The sequence below is a fragment of the Tupaia chinensis genome, unplaced genomic scaffold, assembly GCF_000334495.1.
Source record: "Tupaia chinensis unplaced genomic scaffold, TupChi_1.0 Scaffold000079_1, whole genome shotgun sequence".
NCBI lineage: Eukaryota > Metazoa > Chordata > Mammalia > Scandentia > Tupaiidae > Tupaia > Tupaia belangeri.
In genome coordinates this window covers 468,266-486,654 of record NW_006159540.1, presented here as the reverse complement: position 1 = coordinate 486,654, position 18,389 = coordinate 468,266, and the positions used below count along the sequence as shown (strand labels likewise).

Sequence of the window (18,389 nt, the reverse complement as noted above, 5' to 3'; positions counted from 1 at the left end):
GGAATAGCAAAATATGATTGATGAATATTTTAAGGATATAAAAATACACTAATCTTCCCCACTGTAGCATTTTTCTCACTCTCTGGCTTTAATGGCACTGTACATTAATCAAAAACTATGTTCTATATGGTCTTTTTAAAAAAGAATTATTTAATTTACTTTATTTATTTATTTATTTATTTATTTATTTATTTATTTATTTTACTTTGACCAAGAGGGACAGGGTGAAAGAGAGAGAGGGAAGAAAGGTGAAAAAGCAAGCCACCAGTTCTGGAACTTGAACCTCGGTCAGCCATGTGGGAGTTCAGTGCCCTTTACCTCCATGCCACATTCCAGCCCTTCTATGTGCTTTTTAAAAACTTGAGATGAAATTTGTCTCTAATAGAATCTGATAAAATATATTTTTATTGGGATTGAAGAGTAAGTACATTCATACTTATAAATACAATTAATTACAATTAATGTAATTAATAATTATAGTTATCATTTTAATAACTCCAATAAATTATGTGTGCTAGATAGATAGATAGATGTGTGTGTGAGTATATGTATATATGTGTGTGTGTGAGTGTATGTATATATGTATGTGTGTTTGTGTATGTGTAGGTAGGTATATGTGTATATATACTTTTTCTAAGGTTTTGCAATAGGGCTCGTGTGCTTGTTGGAGAGAGTTGGATAGAGAGATAATGAGAAGGAAAGGGAGAAATCATCCTCCCCAGGTGTATGGCCATAACACAACTCCTTCTCTTCCATCATCCCCTTGGGTTTGGGGCACACATGCTCATGCACCCAGTGTGATCCCCAAGCCACCAGGTCCAGGACTCAAACCATGGTCAGCCATGTGAGAGTTCAGTGCTTTAACCATCATGCCATCTGCTGACCCAGTATAGATTATATTGATAAATTAATATTTTAGATAGAAATTTCCTTTTTATGGTATAGAGAAATACTACTTACAAAATTGTTACCAATCTTTTTTCTTCTTGATATTAAAATGTCATTACTGTTTTTCCTTTGATGATTGCTATTAATTTTTAAATATTTGTATTCATGTATTTTTGTTTTTGTTTTTAGATTGTATGTACCTTGAGGGAATTGAATAAGTACAGGCAATATCTTACCAGTTTAAAATTAGACTTTCAAAGAAACTATGTAAGAGAACAAGTGAGTTAAATACTTAAATTTGCTTCATTATGTAAGGTTTGGAAGAAAATTTTGTTTGTATGTGGAGTTACTTTCTTACAATATTTTGACCTTTAATAATTAACAAAGTAAATATTTTTCAAATGAAAATTTCAAGTAGGAATAAATTATACTTGGTGATTTCTATATGCAGTCAAGAATGGAAAAGAGACTAGGTCATATATCAATTCACCAAAGGTAGCTGGCAGTGATTAATCTGTTACTTCTAACTAAACTGGGGTCAATAAGAGTATTTTTGGGGGACAGCTGGTGGCAGGGTGGTTAAGGTGGCTAGAATCTTACATGGTCAACTGCCTGGTTGGAGTCCCAGACTTGGTTACTTGAAAAACACAATAAACATGACTGTGTGCATGCCCATATCCCCAAGAGAAGAATGAAAAAGAAGGGATTGTAGTGTGGTCTTCCTCTTTGGAGAGATGCTGTCTCGCCTTTCCTCTCTTTCTATCTGTCTGTCTCTGGTGAATGCATGTGCCCTGTAGCAAATAAAAATAAACAAACAAACGAAGAAAGAAATAAGAGCATCTACTGGGACAAGACTCCTAAACTGGAACTCAGAGTAGCTTTAACAATAGAACATAAGCAGTATTTTAGCTGTTGTGTCTGACAGGTGACATAAAGAATATTTACAGTGAATGTGTGTGTGTGTCTGTGTATGTGTGTGTGTGTGTGTGTGTGTGTGTGTGTGTACCCATACACATGCACCTGTAATCATCCAAAACAACATTCATCCAAAAACTGCTCTTACAGGTGAAATGGAATATTTGGATACAGAGTGAGTAGTTATAGATTGGGTGTGTGAGTATGTGTGCATGTATAAGTGAATTCACATTTTAGAGTCAAGCGAGTTAGATGAAATGAGAAAGATGTGTATGTGTGTGTTTACAAATTTATTTTAAGGTTAAGTGAGTTGGATAAAAATAAGATTTTCCTATACATTGAGCCATCTATATTTTTCCTCTTTCTGTGCTAGGACTTTTTCTTCTTATTCCATCTTTTCACTTAATTTTTTCAGAATAAATAAGCAAATAAAATGAAATGTTTATTTTTTATTTTGGTTCAACTGTCCATGTTGCTAATAGAGTCAAAGACTTAAATACAGTTAAACAGAAATAACTATGCAATATAACAATATTAATGGTTTTATTTTGGGGAAATGTATAAAAACTATTATTATATGTGCACAATACATTTTTTTTTTATTAGGAAATGCTTGCAAAACAACTACATAAACTACAGGAACACAATCAAATCTCCGAACACCTTGATATCATGCAGTTCCAAAACTGGTTGTTACAGGAGGGTACCCAGTCTATTAAGGACCAGGAGCGGTTAATAAGACATAGGTAAGATTGAAATGAATGCACGGTTTATGTGTATGTTGGAGACTCAAATAAGTTAGAAAAAAAATATTATAAAGAATCAAAAGTATGTTTTAAAAAGAAACAATACTAGCCACTAATTTATTTGTGTTGAGAGGAAGGGAACCAACAGGAACGGAAATCGGAAACACTGATGACAAGATTCTGAAGGGGAATTTATACCAGAGAAGTTAGGGTAACTGGGAGACCAAGAGGTAAAGCCAAAATGATGACCAAAGAAAAAAATCAGATACGAAATCCTTTCTTTTTATCTATTTTTTTTTTCACTATCAAAAAAGTCAGACATAGAGACAGCCCCCCACAGTGGGATCCTGATGCAGTGATTCACCACCTACTGTGGCAAGCTCCACATTATGGGCACGTGTGCCTGGCATAGTCAGGTGTCCAGATGTGAACATGGAGCCTTCCCACGTGGGTTAGGTTTGCAGAGTTCCATGTGTACCACTGTACCACTGTCTGGCCACCCCAGTTCCTTTCTAGAGTAGTGACGAGAAGGAAAGTGTCTTTAGCACATGCCTCAAATACTAACAGCTTTGTATGATTTATCCTTAAGGAATGACAGCATTAAGTTTGAAAAAGTTAGTGAAAGGTTTAAAAAAGCTTATGCATAATTTAATCTGATGTCAATATAAAAATCTTTTGTCTCTCGAAGTCACCTAAGCTCCTTTAGATATTCCCCAGTCACAGTCATACATTACATTCCATGCTAAAGCTCGCTTTTTTAGAGAGTAAAGAAATATCACACTTCTGTTTCCTTGTCTGTTGGTGAGGGATTGGGCTGCATTACTTTACAGTGTATGGTTTCATTTCATGGTAATAACCATAATACTTGATTACCAGGGATACAGGCTACGGACAAGAGATTTGTTCAAGGACATGTAAATTATATAAGGAATCCATTATCTACTTTTTAGACTGTTTCTTTCCTTTTTTTCCAATGTACTGTTTCTTCTTCCCACATTTGAAGTCACTGCTTCCTTTATTTCAAACTTTGGAAATTCATGTACTTAATACTACCGTTATGAGCACTTATTGAGAAAAGCACCACTGTAAAGTAGGGATACTGCATAACATACAAAAAACATGGTGAGTTGGTAGATCAGGTTGGCTTAAAGGACCATGAACTAGACAGACAGAATAATTGTGAAATTCCTATAGTCTGAGTAATAAATAGCGAATTAGGTGATGGTTTGGGAATATCAAAGTACATACCACCTCATAAATGAAACACTTGACTCACTTCATGGAATGTTTTCATTCTTACTCAGATATTTGGATATGATAAATAGGGAATTAGAACAACTTGAGCGCAAAGCAGAAGAGCAACGCCTACTCCGAATGGATAGAGAAGAAAGACAACAGAGGGAACACACAAGAAGAAAGCTTAGTCTTCGTAGAAAAATCGAAGAGGTGAGGGAAAACAAATTTAAAATATGGAGAGGAAACCTGTAGACAGTTTCATCTGTTAATTATTTTAACTACATCATACTGTTAAAAATCATTTCCCCATATTTTTTGTAACTATGATATATAAATTGCTGTATAAAATAATGAAGCAGATACCAACCATATAGGAACCAATTCTGCTCTTCAAGGGCAGTTTGAGAAAAGTATTTTATGTGTATTTAGTCCCTTTATATTCTTCAATATAAAGAGGATTATTTTTAGCTTTAATAAAAAATAATCATGCCTATATTCCTGTAGGAGGGTCGTAAGAAAAGTAGTGTCTGACTTTTATTATTCTTGACCTCATTACTGTTAGGTCTTTGCTTTGTCTGGTTTGCATATTGGAGGGATAAAAATCTCATGCAAAGGTATTATTATTAAGGAAACATACACCAAGCACAATAACATTATGCTCTCTAGGAATGGAAGACAAAAGAAATGTTACTTCTAACAAAGATTGGAGAAGATGTTAAAAGAGAACAGAGGATAGAAGAGCAACGACGTAGAAACAGAGAAGAGAGTGACAGGAAGGTAGGGTGAGCTTCTCTAACACTGGTTTTTTGAAAAGAAGTTTTGGTTAGTTTTAATTTTTCAAATTGAAAATCACTTTGTAAATTGACCATGAATCAGTTACCTCAAATGGTACACATTATACAAAACTGAAAGTTATGTACAATTTTTCACATTTTTAACTATATTAAATTTTGAATATAATATATAAAATATTGCCCTATAATTTGATATATTAGGTTGTTGGAGAAGAAGTCAAGAGGCATTTTTGCACCAAAAGGCAGAAAAAAAAATACATGGTGACTTTTCTGATAACCTAATAACGACTTCTGAATTTATCTTTACAATATAAACTGTACTTATAATCCATATAAAAAGTTGAATAGCTGCTTATTTTTATTTATTTATTTTTTAGAACCAGAAATTACTGGTAAAAGTTCTCAATTTCCCCCACCATTTTTTATTAGACTGTTTTTAACATTGATAATTTATAACATTTTATGATTTAGGCTATAAATCATCTTAAAAAAAGAAAATATGTGTAATTCCACTAAGATTCATTAGTCTTTTGCTACACATTCACATGTGCACACACTTATAATGTTTCTATGAGTGTTTATTTTGATAAATGGCAATATATATTATTATACCTTATAGTTTATTTTGTAGATTGCTTTTTCATTTACTAAAATACCAATTACATTTTTCCATGTCAACAAATATTGATATAAATTTCTGAATAACAGCACTACATATATTATTGTTGACAAACTAGGTGTAAGTGGAAGTTTATATAGTTTGATTCGTATTGATACATACAAACATTTTGTAAAAATACTAGAAATTGAATTATGCAAGTATGTGTTTTCATGCTGTTTGTCCCATGTACCCTTTTGTATTACCTAAGACTGACTGCTCATATGGCAGGCTCAGCTTATTCCAACTTACTGTAATTATTATTTTTCATTATTTAACTCTTTGCTACTTTTTTCAGTAGAGTTCTCCAACTTGTTCTTTTTGTTCCTATAAGTAATGTCTCTAAAATTATCCATCTTTCTAGAGCAAAAGGGTGCCTCATGTTCCTTTCTCTTTTTTTTTTTTTTTTTTTGATTTCAATTACTATTCATGGAATCCTTTTTAACTTTAGTGGAGACTACTGCAGTGGATCAGAGACAGAAAGCAATAAATCACACCCTAGGGGGGTGAACATGCAGCAATCCCTTCTCCAGGGATTTTGGGCACACACGCACATGTGCCCAGCGTGAGTTTTAAGCTGCAAGTTCAGGGACTCGAACTGTGGTCAATTACATGGGAATCCAACAATGTAACCATTATGTCATCTGCTGGTCCCCCAAGTTTATTTTTTTATTTAATTTGGTTTGACTATCATAAGCACATGGAATTTCCATATCAAATTTAGAATTAGCCTATCAATTTTTTCCCAAAAATCTTTTGGAGATTTTGATTGGACTTGTGCTCACTCTATACATCAATTTGGGCACAGTGACCTCTTGACAATACTGAAGCCGTTCAACTCAATAACCAGATTTGTCTCCCCATTTGCTTAGGTTTTCTAAATATTTCTTACAGTCCTTACATATCTTTTGATATAGTTACTACTAGGCATTTTATGCTATTATAATATTCATTTTACAATTTGACATGTTAATATTAAAAAACAACTGATTGGGGACAGCAGATGGCATGGTGGTTAAGGTACTAGACACCCACATCACTGACTGCGGTTTCAGTCCTGGACCTAGTGACTTACTTTCTCATTTTTCCTCTCTCTCTTTCTGGTGAATGAATATGCTGTACAGAAAATTTTAAAATAGTAATAATAATAATTAATAAAATTTAATATGTAATTTTTTTTGGAGAGGTTTTTGCTATAGGGTGCGTGTGCTTGCCAGACAGACAGAGAGAGACAGAGAGACAGAAAGTGAAAAATCACCGCCCCCCGGGGGATGACCACACCGCAATCCCTTCTCTTCCATTCTCCTCTCGGGATCTTGGGCACGCACGCACTCGTGCCCAGCGTGAGTTTAAGCCACTGGGTCCAGGACTTGAACCACGGTTGACTACGTGGGAGTCCAGCGACATAGCCATTACATTAACTGTTGGTCCTGTTAAATAAGTAATTCTTAAGAAAACTGACTTATTTATATTCATTTTGTATGTTGAACTGTAATAGTCAATTATTAGCATATTTTAAAAATATTCATTTTGAATAATTTAAATTTTAAAGAATTCTTCTTTGATGTATTGATTGTTTAGAAATGTGTTTAGTTTTGGGACCAGCAGTTAGCATACTGGCTATGTCACTGGACTCCCATATAGTTGACCACGGTTTGAGTCCTGGACCCGGTGGCTTAAACTCATGCCAGGTGCGTATGCATACATGCCCAAGATCCCGAGAGGAGAAAGGAGAAGAGACTGCTGCGTGGCCATGCCCCCTGGGGGTGATTTCTCTCCTTTCTGTCTCTTTGTCTCTCTCTGTCTTTCTGGTGAGTGCACCATGCACCCTACAGCAAATGTCTCTCTCTGTCTTTCTGGTGAGTGCACCATGCAGGCTACAGCAAAAAACCTCTCCAAAAAAAAAAAATGGGTTTAGTTTCTAAATATTAGGAGCTTTCTTGAAATCTTTCTGTTATTGTTAGAGTCACAAACAGAAATTACATTTTATGTATTATGTGTTATTTACCTATGGTAGACCTGAGTGACTTTTGATTGAGCTCCTTAAGATTTTCACTTAAAGAAGATTACAAAATTATTTTAACTCTCCAAAATAGTTACGGATAAGTGACACTATCTCGTCACAATAGACTAGTTCCTTGAAGTAGTGCAGTGAGATAAGTTGAATTTAAGTGTTAATATAGTCTCTGGGCTTGGTAACAATAGAAATTTATCTCTTAGCTGTCTTCCCATTCTTGAACTATGTAACTTTGCATGTTACAACACTGGAATGACTGCCCATTCTTAATACACTCTCATGTTTAATTATTTGTTTTGTGTTTCTAAGTTGCAAATTGATATCAACCAATATTTTTTTTTAATATTTTAGAAACAAGCCTTATTAGAGAAAAAAATGGCTTATCATTTGCAAAAAATGCAAGAAACTGGCTTTAAAGGAGATGATATGGGAAAAAATACATTTGAATACAGAGGACAAGATGGAACATTTTGCGAATGTGAGAACAATAAAAGATGATATAACTAAGTAGGATATGCATATCTATGAAAAGTCCCTGCGTAATACTCTATGTGCTTACCCCTTGTTATCCGTTTTAGGTGATAGTTTGAGGTATTTCCCCATTACAATTCAAGATGAAACATAAACCTGTTTGAAAATTTATAATGAAATATTATAATCTTATCAAGTGGCTCAATAGATCAGCTTGCATGTACTGCAGTTCTAACCAACTTCCCTCTACTTAAAAAATGCATTATTTTTACTACTAAAACTATAAAATCTTGCATTTAAATATAATTATTCTATATCAACATGGTATTCTACTAAATTGCCAATCAATAAAAACAGACAGAATGGAGTATGGGGAGGGAGATGTAAAAAAGAGAGAAAAATAAAGAATAAAAAAAAGAAAGAAAGAGAGAAGGAAAAGAAAAAGAAAGAAAGAAAGAAAGAAAGAAAGAGGAAGTGAGAAGGTAAGAGGAGAGGAAAAAGAAGGAAAAATTATTAAAAAATGAAGAAAATTTGAAAGGAGGAACATAGATCCATGGCTTTGCTATGCCCAGTCTCTACTTACATTTTTTTCTTTATAACATTGTGAAACTAGTGAGTTTTCCCCCTGGTACTAGTTAAAATTTGTGGCCAGAATGCAAAAAGATACGCTTGTTTCAACTCTTAGGGAAGAACATGATTTTCCACGAATTACCAGAATTGTGCCCCATTGCTTCTATCTCTTGCTCGGAGTTTCCCTATGCCACACCAATAAATTAACAATTAGTTTCTATTGGCTCTTATTTTTACACACCTTAAATTTATTTTGTGCTTAAATCCATTATAATTACTGTGGCTTAATTACAAGTTTGTTTTGAGGGTTTCTTCGTCTGCCCGCTCCCCCAAATCTGTTATCTATGAAATGAAGCTCAGGCTGCATAGGCAAACACTCATCAGCATCGAGAGTTCTCTCCCAGTCTAACTCACACAGTTTGTTTCACACTATTTCCTTGATGAATGAGGCTATGATCTAGGGGGTGATGTGCACACGTTTTGGAGTCTGACAGCTGAAATCCAAGTCTTATTTTACCATTTTGGAGTCATGTAATTGGCTTGAGCAAATTACTTAACCTCTCTCAGTGAGCTTTATCATATGAAAACAAAGATAATATTCCAAAATCATTTCTTTCTTTCTTTTTTTTAGGAGAGGTTTTTGCTATAGACCATGTATGCTCGCCAGAAAGAGAGAGAGAGACAAAAAGTGAGAAATCGCCCCCCCGGGGGGGATGGCCACACCACAATCCTTTCTCTTCCATTCTCCTCTCAGGATCTTGAGCACGCACGCACATGCATCAGGTGTGAGTATAAGCCACCAGGTGCAGGATGCGAACTGCGATCGACTACGTGGGAGTCCAGCAATATAAATATTATGCCAACTGCTCGTCCCCCCAAATAATTTTTTTTTGAGGGGGGAGGTTTTTCGCTATAGGGCACGTGTGCTCACCAGACAGAGAGAGACAGAGAGATAGAAAGCGAGAAATCACCCCCCAGGGGGGATGGCCATGCCACAATCCCTTCTCCTCCATTCTCCTCTCGGGATCTTGGGCACACACGCACATGCGCCTGGCATGAGTTTTAAGCCACCGGGTCCAGGACGCGAACCGCAGTTGACTATGTGGGAGTCCAGCGACATAGCCATTATGCTAACTGCTGGTTCCCGACCCAAAATAGTTTCTAAAAAGAACTCAAAAGTTCTAACACATAGCATTTCATTTATTCCATTGTTCAGTCAAAAGAGACAACTGAACATTACTAAAACACAGTTTACTTTTTTCGGTTCTCTGCTTCCTTCCTAGAATAATCTGAACACTATCTTCATCTATCAAAATTCTACAATTCTTTAAGTTTCACTTGATAGCCCCAATTGGAAAATCCCCATCCTTTGAATCTCTTCAGTAGTCTGGAACATTCTCAATACACTTATTACATATTTCCAACTGTCTTAATCACTCCTAATAGTAGACTCTTACCTTTGTATTTGATAGAGCATCAGTCAAAATGATTATACTAAACCAATGTTCATTAAATTGGTTTATCCAATCTATTTAGTTCATTGAGGCAGTGATTCAATCTTGTTTCACATAAGAAATCACTTTCGTAAATATATACAACCCTATGTCTTTTTATTTCTTTCTCATAAAACAGGAAAAGTGTTTTAAGTTGCTACCTCAAATACTCTTTTGAAGAAAAAATGTGGTGTAAATAAATTTAATTCATATTTTCAAAGTTACAAAAGAATTAGGATATCTATTTCACAAATGAAATCAAATTATTGCACTATAATGACATTGTCATGTTCCATGAAATAGACATCTCCCAGAATGACAGAGAAAGAAAAAGGGAATCTTAGAAGAATCTGCTTTAGGGATCAGTTAGCAGGGAGACAGAGCACTCTGACCTTTTACCTCTGTGATAAAACCCATCAAACACACAGGCAGTTAGAATCCTTCTCCCACATAAATTAAAAAGAACCTGTAGCTACATTTTTTACAAAGAAGGGAAACACATACATATAACTATCACTCCTTTTGATAACTGCAATCACACACACACACACACACACTCCCACATAGTTGTTTATACCAAGCTATAAGGCACATCCAAAACCTGTAATAGCCGGTATGGGCTAGTGGGTCTTCATCCCAGCCAGTGTGCTAATAAGCTTCTCAACAGAGAAAATGACATTTTCAATTGTGCCAGATGCAGATTTTTTCCTTCTTTCAAAAGAAAATTCTATACTTCCAGGTATATGTTTCAACCTGAAGGGATAATATTTCAAGAATAAGTGTCTTTCTTCCTTTTTGACATCCCTTCATCTTTATTCTTTCCACAGTCCGACATATAGATTAGCCTATGGTTCACTTCCTCTGGGGCATAAAAGGATAAATAGTCTATCTTGGGGAACTCTGTTACCATCATTATTAAAAATAAATGTTTTGATTCATTTCTTTAAGCTTCTCCAAAGAAGAAAACAAAGTCTTATGATGATACGAAGTTAGTGTATGCTGTTGATGACCTAAAAACATACAAAGGAGCATATGGTAATGGAGCACTTTGATAAGAAATGTTAAATACTAAATTGAGAAAAGACTGAGTTTATTGATGGCCTTTTTCATTTAAATGCAGATAAATCCTCTGGTTTTTTTTTGTAAAATGACTGATTTAGAGTAATGTGTATCAACCATTCTACAGTCTCTATTTCTTTTAGAATTTGAATACTAAATAATTTAATGTTTTTATTAGATATTAGAAAACAACGAACTGTCTATTAAATATACAATATAGTATACACAACAGATTGTCAATATTTTTAAATATAGGATATTTGCACTCTCCAGAAAGACAGAGAGAGATAGAGAAACAGAAAGTGAGAAATCACTTCCCAAAGGGGATAGCCATGCTGCAATCCCTTCTCCATTTTCTTCTCAGGATTTTTGCCATGCAAGCTCACATACCTGGTGTGAGTTTAAGCCATTGGGCCCAGGACCCAACTGCGGTCGACTATGTGGGAGTCCAGCGACATAACCATTACACCATCTGTTGGTCCCCTAATACTCCAAATAGTTTTAGAAAACTCAAAAATGGGTCAGATATGAAGTATACTAACTCTGAAGCCACTGTGGACCTTATTAAAATGTCACTTTCTCATCCTTATCTCATTCTGTATACTTTATGTTGTCCATCACAGTCTACCAGATTAGACCATCAGCCCAAATTATGACATAAAAACACACTAATAATACATTATCAAAAATATAAGAACATTTGGGCCCGCCAGTGGTATGGTAGTTAAGACAGCTGGATCCCACATGGCCAACTTCGTTCAAATCTCAGACCTGGGGGCTTGGAGGATGTGCCAGGCCTCTGTTATGTGTACTCAAAATGCTGAGAGGAAAATGGAGAAGGGATTACAGCATGGCTATTCCTTTTGGGGTTGCTTTCTTACTTTCCATCTCTCTCTGTGTCTTACCTGTGAGCAGACACACCCTATACCAAATTTAACATAAATAAATTATTAGACTGTTCAAAATTGAAATGTATGACTAATCTCTCATTATGAAATGCCAAAGGAAAAATTAAAGTATAAATGTCTAATCCATTTGTTCTCATTACTTAAAGTCTAGGGAAAATAAGGTTCAAATGTTTTTTCCTGAATATACAGTTTGCTTAGTTTCATCAAGACTCAGAATCCTGGGGAGAGATAGGGTTGTCTTAACCTAGCCTGTCTTCTACCCTCAGAATCACTGAGGTTGAGTTAACTAAATTGTAAGCTTCTTGAGCTCTATGTTTAAAGTCCAAATAGGTGATAACACACCAGAGTTATTACAATTATGACAATACCAACAACCCCACATCAACTAAATGTGAATGATAATATCAAATTCTTAGTTTCTAAAGCAGATACCTAAGGCAAAAGGATCCGGTAAAAAAAAATGTAGTGTTTAATGCAGCCGAGATACGTCTTTCTCTTGTAAAAGAATGAGTGATATCTGAGGAAAGGATAGTAGATGGAAAATACTATTTTTAAACAAACGAGGCTACCAGTCTATCTGTGGCACTTGTCCAAAGATAAAACTTTAAATATCATTAAGCATATTTAGGAAAAACGCTGTGAAAAATTGCATCTGTTACACAATTGCTATAGAAATTTGAAGAGAGCCTTTATCAGAAGTACATCCCCTTCTATTCCTGGTTCTCTAAGAGGTTTTATTATGAATGAATATTGAATTTTATCATTTTTTTCTGAATCTTTGTGTTTTCTCTATTTTTTTTCAGTTAATATGGTAAAATACTTTGACAGAATTATGAGTGTTAAACAAACTTTTTATTCCTAAGGCAAACTCCATTTTTTCATGATGTAATATCGCTGCAACATATTGTTGGATTTGATTTTACTTTGTTTTGTTAATAATTCTTACATCTTTGTTTGTGGTTTAATCAATTTTTGCCTTTTAATGCTTTATAATATTTTATATCAGTGAACCTGGACTCAAAGTCCAAGACAGAAACTATTCACTCTTCAATTTTTTGGGACAGTTAATGTAGAATTAATTGTAATTTCCTTTCTAGATATTTGGTACAATTAAGAAGTAAAATTACTGGAATACAGAGCTTTTTTTGTTAAAAGGTTTTAAAATACCTGCTAACTCCTATGAAATTTTCCTTTTTTTTTTCCTCCTAAAGATGTTTTTCCCCTAGGGCATGTGCGCTTTCCAGAGAGACAGAGACAGAGAGAGGGAAAGTGAGAAATAAGCCCCCAGGGGGATGCCCACGCTACAGTCTCTTCTCCTCCTCCATACTCTTTCCAGGATCTTGGTTATGCACACACACTCCTGGCATGATTTTCAAGCCATCAGATCCAGGACTCCAACAATAGTAGGTCATGTCGGAGTCCAGTGTAATTTTTATGCCATCTGCTGGCCCCCAAATTTTATTTATTTCCAGGAAAAGAAAGAGAGAAAGCAAGAGAGAGACTTTCATTAGGGTTTTCTCATTGCACTCCTTCCCCCATCCCTGTGACCTGCAGGTATTCAGGATCATAGGCGCAAACTCTGCTGTGCTCAGATGCTCAAGGGAACATTCTCACATAGTCTCGAACATCACACAGCAGCGCCCCTACTGCTTATCCCACCACTCCACCATTGGTGGGCCTCAATTACTTTAAAAGATACAGATTTCTTCTTGTTATGTACTTGCAAAAGGGATTGGGTAGCATGAGGTTTTGGGAGAAATTGTTCTGTCACGTAAGTTTTCAAATTTATTGCCATGTTTTCAATGGCATTCTCTTATTTTCCTTTTGGTAATTATCTATATACTCTGTGGTACTAATTTGTGTCCTCTCTTTTTTATGATCAACCTGGCTTATTGCGTTTACTGAACTTTACAAAAAGGCAGCTATTGATTTCATTATTTTCTCTCTTACTCTTCTATTTCTTTAAGTATCATGTTGATCTTTATTATTTCCTTTCTTCTGATAAGTGAAAAAACTGAATTTCTTAATTTGTAAAATGTCGCAGCCAGTTTGGAACACAATGTAGTACTTCTTTTTTTTTTTTTTTAGAGGTTTTTGCTATAGGGCACGTGTGCTCGCCAGACAGAGAGAGAGAGACATAGAGACAGAACGTGAGAAATCACCCCTCAGGGGGGAGGCCATGCTGCAATCCCTTCTCCTCCATTCTCCTCTCGGGATCTTGGGCACGCACACACATGCACCCGGCGTGAGTTTTAAGCCACCGGGTCCGGGACATGAACCGCGGTCGACTACGTGGGAGTCTAGAGACATAGCCATTACACTAACTGCTGGTTCCCAGTGTAGTATTTCTTTAAGCATGAACCTGCCATTTGACCTAGTCATTTCACTACTAGTATTTTCCCAGTGGAAATGAAAAATATGTGAATACACAAGACTTGGGCATGAAAGTTCATAAAGATTACTTATAAAATGTCCAAGCCTCAAACCACACAAAGTTCATCAACAAATGAGTAGATTGTCCCAGCCGTGATGGAGCAGTGGTAGAGTTGCACTCTCCAAGGCTGAGCACCATTTATAATATCAGAGCTGTGGTTCCTGAGTTGACCTGCACCTGCTAGGCTCGTACGTGTGCTGGTGAACACAGCTGGCTGGAAAGCTGAGAGAGGGGCCTGCAATTGCAGCATGAGGCCCTGCTGATGGTTCTCGATGTTCTCTCTCTCTTTTCCTCTCTCTATGTCTCTCTCTCTCTCTCTCTCATGAAAGGAAATAAATAAACTTTAATAAAAATAGTACGAAACAACAGATGAGTGGATAAAAAATTGTGAGATATCCTTACAACTAATATTTACAAGAACAAAAGTTTCGAACTGTTGAAATATGTAATATGTTGAGTGAAAAAAAATCAGACAAATCAAGAGTATGATTCCAGGGACCAGCAGTTAGCATAATGGCTATGTCGTTGGATTCCCACGTAGTCGCCCACTGTTCGCATCCCAGGCCCAGTGGCTTAAAACTCATGCCGGGCGCATGTGCGTGTGTGCCCAAGATCCCGAGAGGAGAATGGAGGAGAAGGGATTGCAGCGTGGCCATCCCCCCTGGGGGATGATTTCTTGCTTTCTATCTCTCTGTCTCTCTCTGTCTGTCTGGCGAACACATGTGCCCTATAGCAAAAACCTCTCCCCCCCAAAAAAGAAAAAAGAATATGATTCCAGTCACATAATGTTCTGAAAAACGCAAACTAAATTTGAGTGATAGTTACAGATCAATGTTGGTGAGAGTTAGGAATAGATTTGGACGGATTACAAAGTTGCAAGAGAAAACATTAAAGGGTAATTAAAATATGATATTGTGGTGATGTTTCAGTTATATGCATCTTTCAAAACTGATTAAATAATGTAATTTAAATAAGCAAAATTAACTGTACTTCAAATATAATTTAATAAAGCTGTTTAAATAACTATTAAATTTCTCTTTCATTTACTTTCAGGACATGAAGTAAATACTGTTAAGCTGACTCAGAATAGTTCAAAGAATGTTACGAAAAAATCTTCAATTACTTACCAGCCAGATGCACAAGACAATAATGGTATAGAACAAAAGGTATAAAACTATGTTTCAAAGTTTTGAATATTGAATGTTAATTTATGTACTTAACTTTTACTACTGTGCACTGTTATCTTTACTAACACAATACTGATTGGGACAGATACTGGGTTCTAGTCATTAGTTACGTTTTTTTCAGAGAACATGTTGAGCTAGCTTTGTGCTAAAAGCACAATGCATTTTAGCCAAAACTAATCCAAAAAGTTATTTAGCAACTTTATCAATAATAAAGGTTGGTATTTATTGAGCACATACTTTTTACCAAGTGTTGTGCTGAGCCAGATGAAAGGAAAACAGGGAAATAGTGTCACATAGGATACAAAGGGAATAAGATAACACTCCTTCCCTAAAAGACTCATCATCGAGTAGAGCAACAGACCAAAAGCATTATTACAATGAAAGGAGTACAGAATGATGAGCTTCATTTTGTTCTAAACAGTATTTTTAGTAAATATTAGAATGGATTAGATTGGGTATGAATGGGTTGGACGGGATTTTTGTAAGACAAAGTGAATGATTCTAAACTTCTTAGAGTCAATCATTGAATGGGTTACTGTGCCTTTAAACGAAATATAGGGTACTGTGAGAAAAGTAAGTGCATGCATCGCTAGATATTAAACTCAATTTGGTGGGTGTTTGGAGTTTTTAATGTCATTTTTGCTATGTTGCACATGCACTCACTGGAGAGAGACTGAGGGGAGATGTGAGAAACCCTCTGGGGGAATGATCATTCCTCAGTCTCTTCTTCTCCAGTCTCCTCTAGGGATTTGAGGCACTCACATGCATGCACCTGATGTGATTTTCAAGCCTTCACGTCTGGAAATCAAACTGCACAGTTGGTCATGTGGGATCTAGCCATCTTAACTGCCATGCAGTTTGCTGGCCCTGAGCTCAGTTTTTTGTTTGTTTGTTTGTTCGTTTTTTGTTTTTTTTTTTTTCAGAGATTTTCGTTATAGGGCGCCTGCGCTCGCCAGACAGACAGAGAGAGACATAGAGAAAGAAAGCGAGAAATCACCCCCCCAGGGGGGATGGTCACACCACAATCCCTTCTCCTCCACTTTCCTCTCAGGATCTTGGGCACGCACGCACACGCGCCCGGCATGAGTTTTAAGCCACCGGGTCTGGGACACGAACCGCGGTCAACTACATGGGAGTCCAGCGACATAGCTATTACGCTAACTGCTGGTTTCCATGGCCCTGAGCTCAGTTTTGAATTAGTTAAATATGAGATTCACTGGAAAGAATCTTAGGAAGTCAATAATATGTATGGTCCCTGAGATGATAGTAATAATAATTGTTATTATTATTAGTTTTATTTTTAAAATCATCTCATTGTTATAAATCATTTGAGTTTTAAAGAGAATTTACCCAACATGAAAGACACCTCAGACCAGTCCATTTCTTGAGACAAGTTTCATGAGCAGTTAGAGGATAAAGGAGGAAAACCATACATTCATTTGTTTGAGTGATAGAAGGCAAAATCTTTTGGGGAAGTACAATTACTAATGAATATTTTTCTCTTTTATTTTGTGCCATGTAGAAAGATGAAGTGATAACTAAAAATTCAAGTACATTTAATGACAGAGGTAAGAAAATGTTCTGTTATTAAGGCCTCAATCGGTGTTTCATCATATAGTTTGTTAAGTTACTTTGTCTGGTTATAAAAATTATACTTTGAAAAATAAAGTAAAAATGATGCAATATTTGTGAATATAGATATTATAGCCAGTCTATATATTTGAGTTATCCCTGGTAGAATCAGCAAAGATTGTAATTTACAAAATGTAGTATAGCTAAGATCTCTGCTGTGACTTTGTAGTGAAAGGTAGAGTAAGATACTGACATATTGTGGTTAAGCAGGTTGCAATACAGTGAATGTCCCCAGGAATGTCCTCACACTCAGCTACTACTTCTTTTCCACAATAATTATATCTCGCTTCATATGTCCCCTTAAATGAAATACACATTACCTAAAGCATTTGACCTCATTTGGCTTCTGCAAGCTATTAAAAATACTTCCATGTAGGGCCAGCAGGTGGAGTAGTGGCTGTGCTGGATTTCTACATGACTAACCGGGGTTTGAGTTCTGGACCTTGTGGTTTAAAATCATGCCTGGGGTGGGGGGAGGGGGGGCAGTAGTTACATTGTTGGACTCCCACATGGCCAACCACGGTTTGAGTCTCAGACCCAGTGGCTTCTAAGTCATGTTGGGTGTGCACACCAAGGATCCTGGAAAGAGAATAGAGGAGAAAGGATTGTTGTTTAGCTATCCCACTGGGGGTGATTTCTCACTTTTCCTCTCATTGTCTCTGTCTCAGTCACCCCCCCCCCCCCGCCAGCACATGTACCCTAAGGCAAAAACTTCTAAAAAAAAAAAAAAATGCCTGTGGCATGTGTGTGCATGCCCAAAATCCCAGGAGGAGAATTGAGAAGGGACTGTGGCATGGCTGCATCCTCCCCCCCAGGGAGTTATTTCTCACTTTCCTTCTCTCTGTTTCTCTGTTTCTCTGTTTCTCTCTCCAGTGAGTGCCTGTGCCCTGTGACATAAATACTAAAAAAAAATTAAGAAAAAATTTCATATATGTTTTACATGCTCACATAGAAAATACTAGATATTTCCATCCACTAGCTAATGACTACTTCAAATTCCGTACAAAACCAAAGTCCTCATCCTCTTGATCCCTCTCTTTTCACCAAGACACAAAATCTGACTGATCTTTGACTTGTTTGCTCTTTTTTGCCATCTTCACATTTTCATTTTATGTCTAATCTACCTCCTTTTATTCAGCACGCCACTCTTTTCCATTTTCACTGCTTTTTTCTTTCACGTTTTTGTCCTAGTATGTGTGTGCTTGCTAGAGAGACACAGTGAGAGGGAAAGTGAGAAATCACTCTGTGGGGGGATGGCCACATCACAATCCCTTCTCTTCATTATCCTCCTGGGATTGGGGCATGCAAACACACACATTCCTGGCATTAATTTCAAACCACCAGGTCCAGACTTGAACCACAGTTGGCCATGTCAGAGTCC

The 18,389-nt window shown here is 36.3% G+C and overlaps 1 protein-coding gene across 1 annotated transcript in view; it reads left to right on the top strand.

The window, feature by feature from the left end:
- Positions 1-18,389, top strand: part of FSIP2 (fibrous sheath interacting protein 2) — an 89,055-nt gene that overhangs the window by 5,452 nt on the left and 65,214 nt on the right. Inside the window, exons 4-11 of the mRNA XM_006142703.1 lie at positions 1,078-1,167; positions 2,410-2,549; positions 3,854-3,995; positions 4,452-4,562; positions 7,606-7,732; positions 10,737-10,823; positions 15,243-15,355; positions 16,899-16,944. Coding sequence (XP_006142765.1) covers positions 1,078-1,167; positions 2,410-2,549; positions 3,854-3,995; positions 4,452-4,562; positions 7,606-7,732; positions 10,737-10,823; positions 15,243-15,355; positions 16,899-16,944 — 856 coding nt within the window. The remainder of the gene's footprint in view (positions 1-1,077; positions 1,168-2,409; positions 2,550-3,853; positions 3,996-4,451; positions 4,563-7,605; positions 7,733-10,736; positions 10,824-15,242; positions 15,356-16,898; positions 16,945-18,389) is intronic.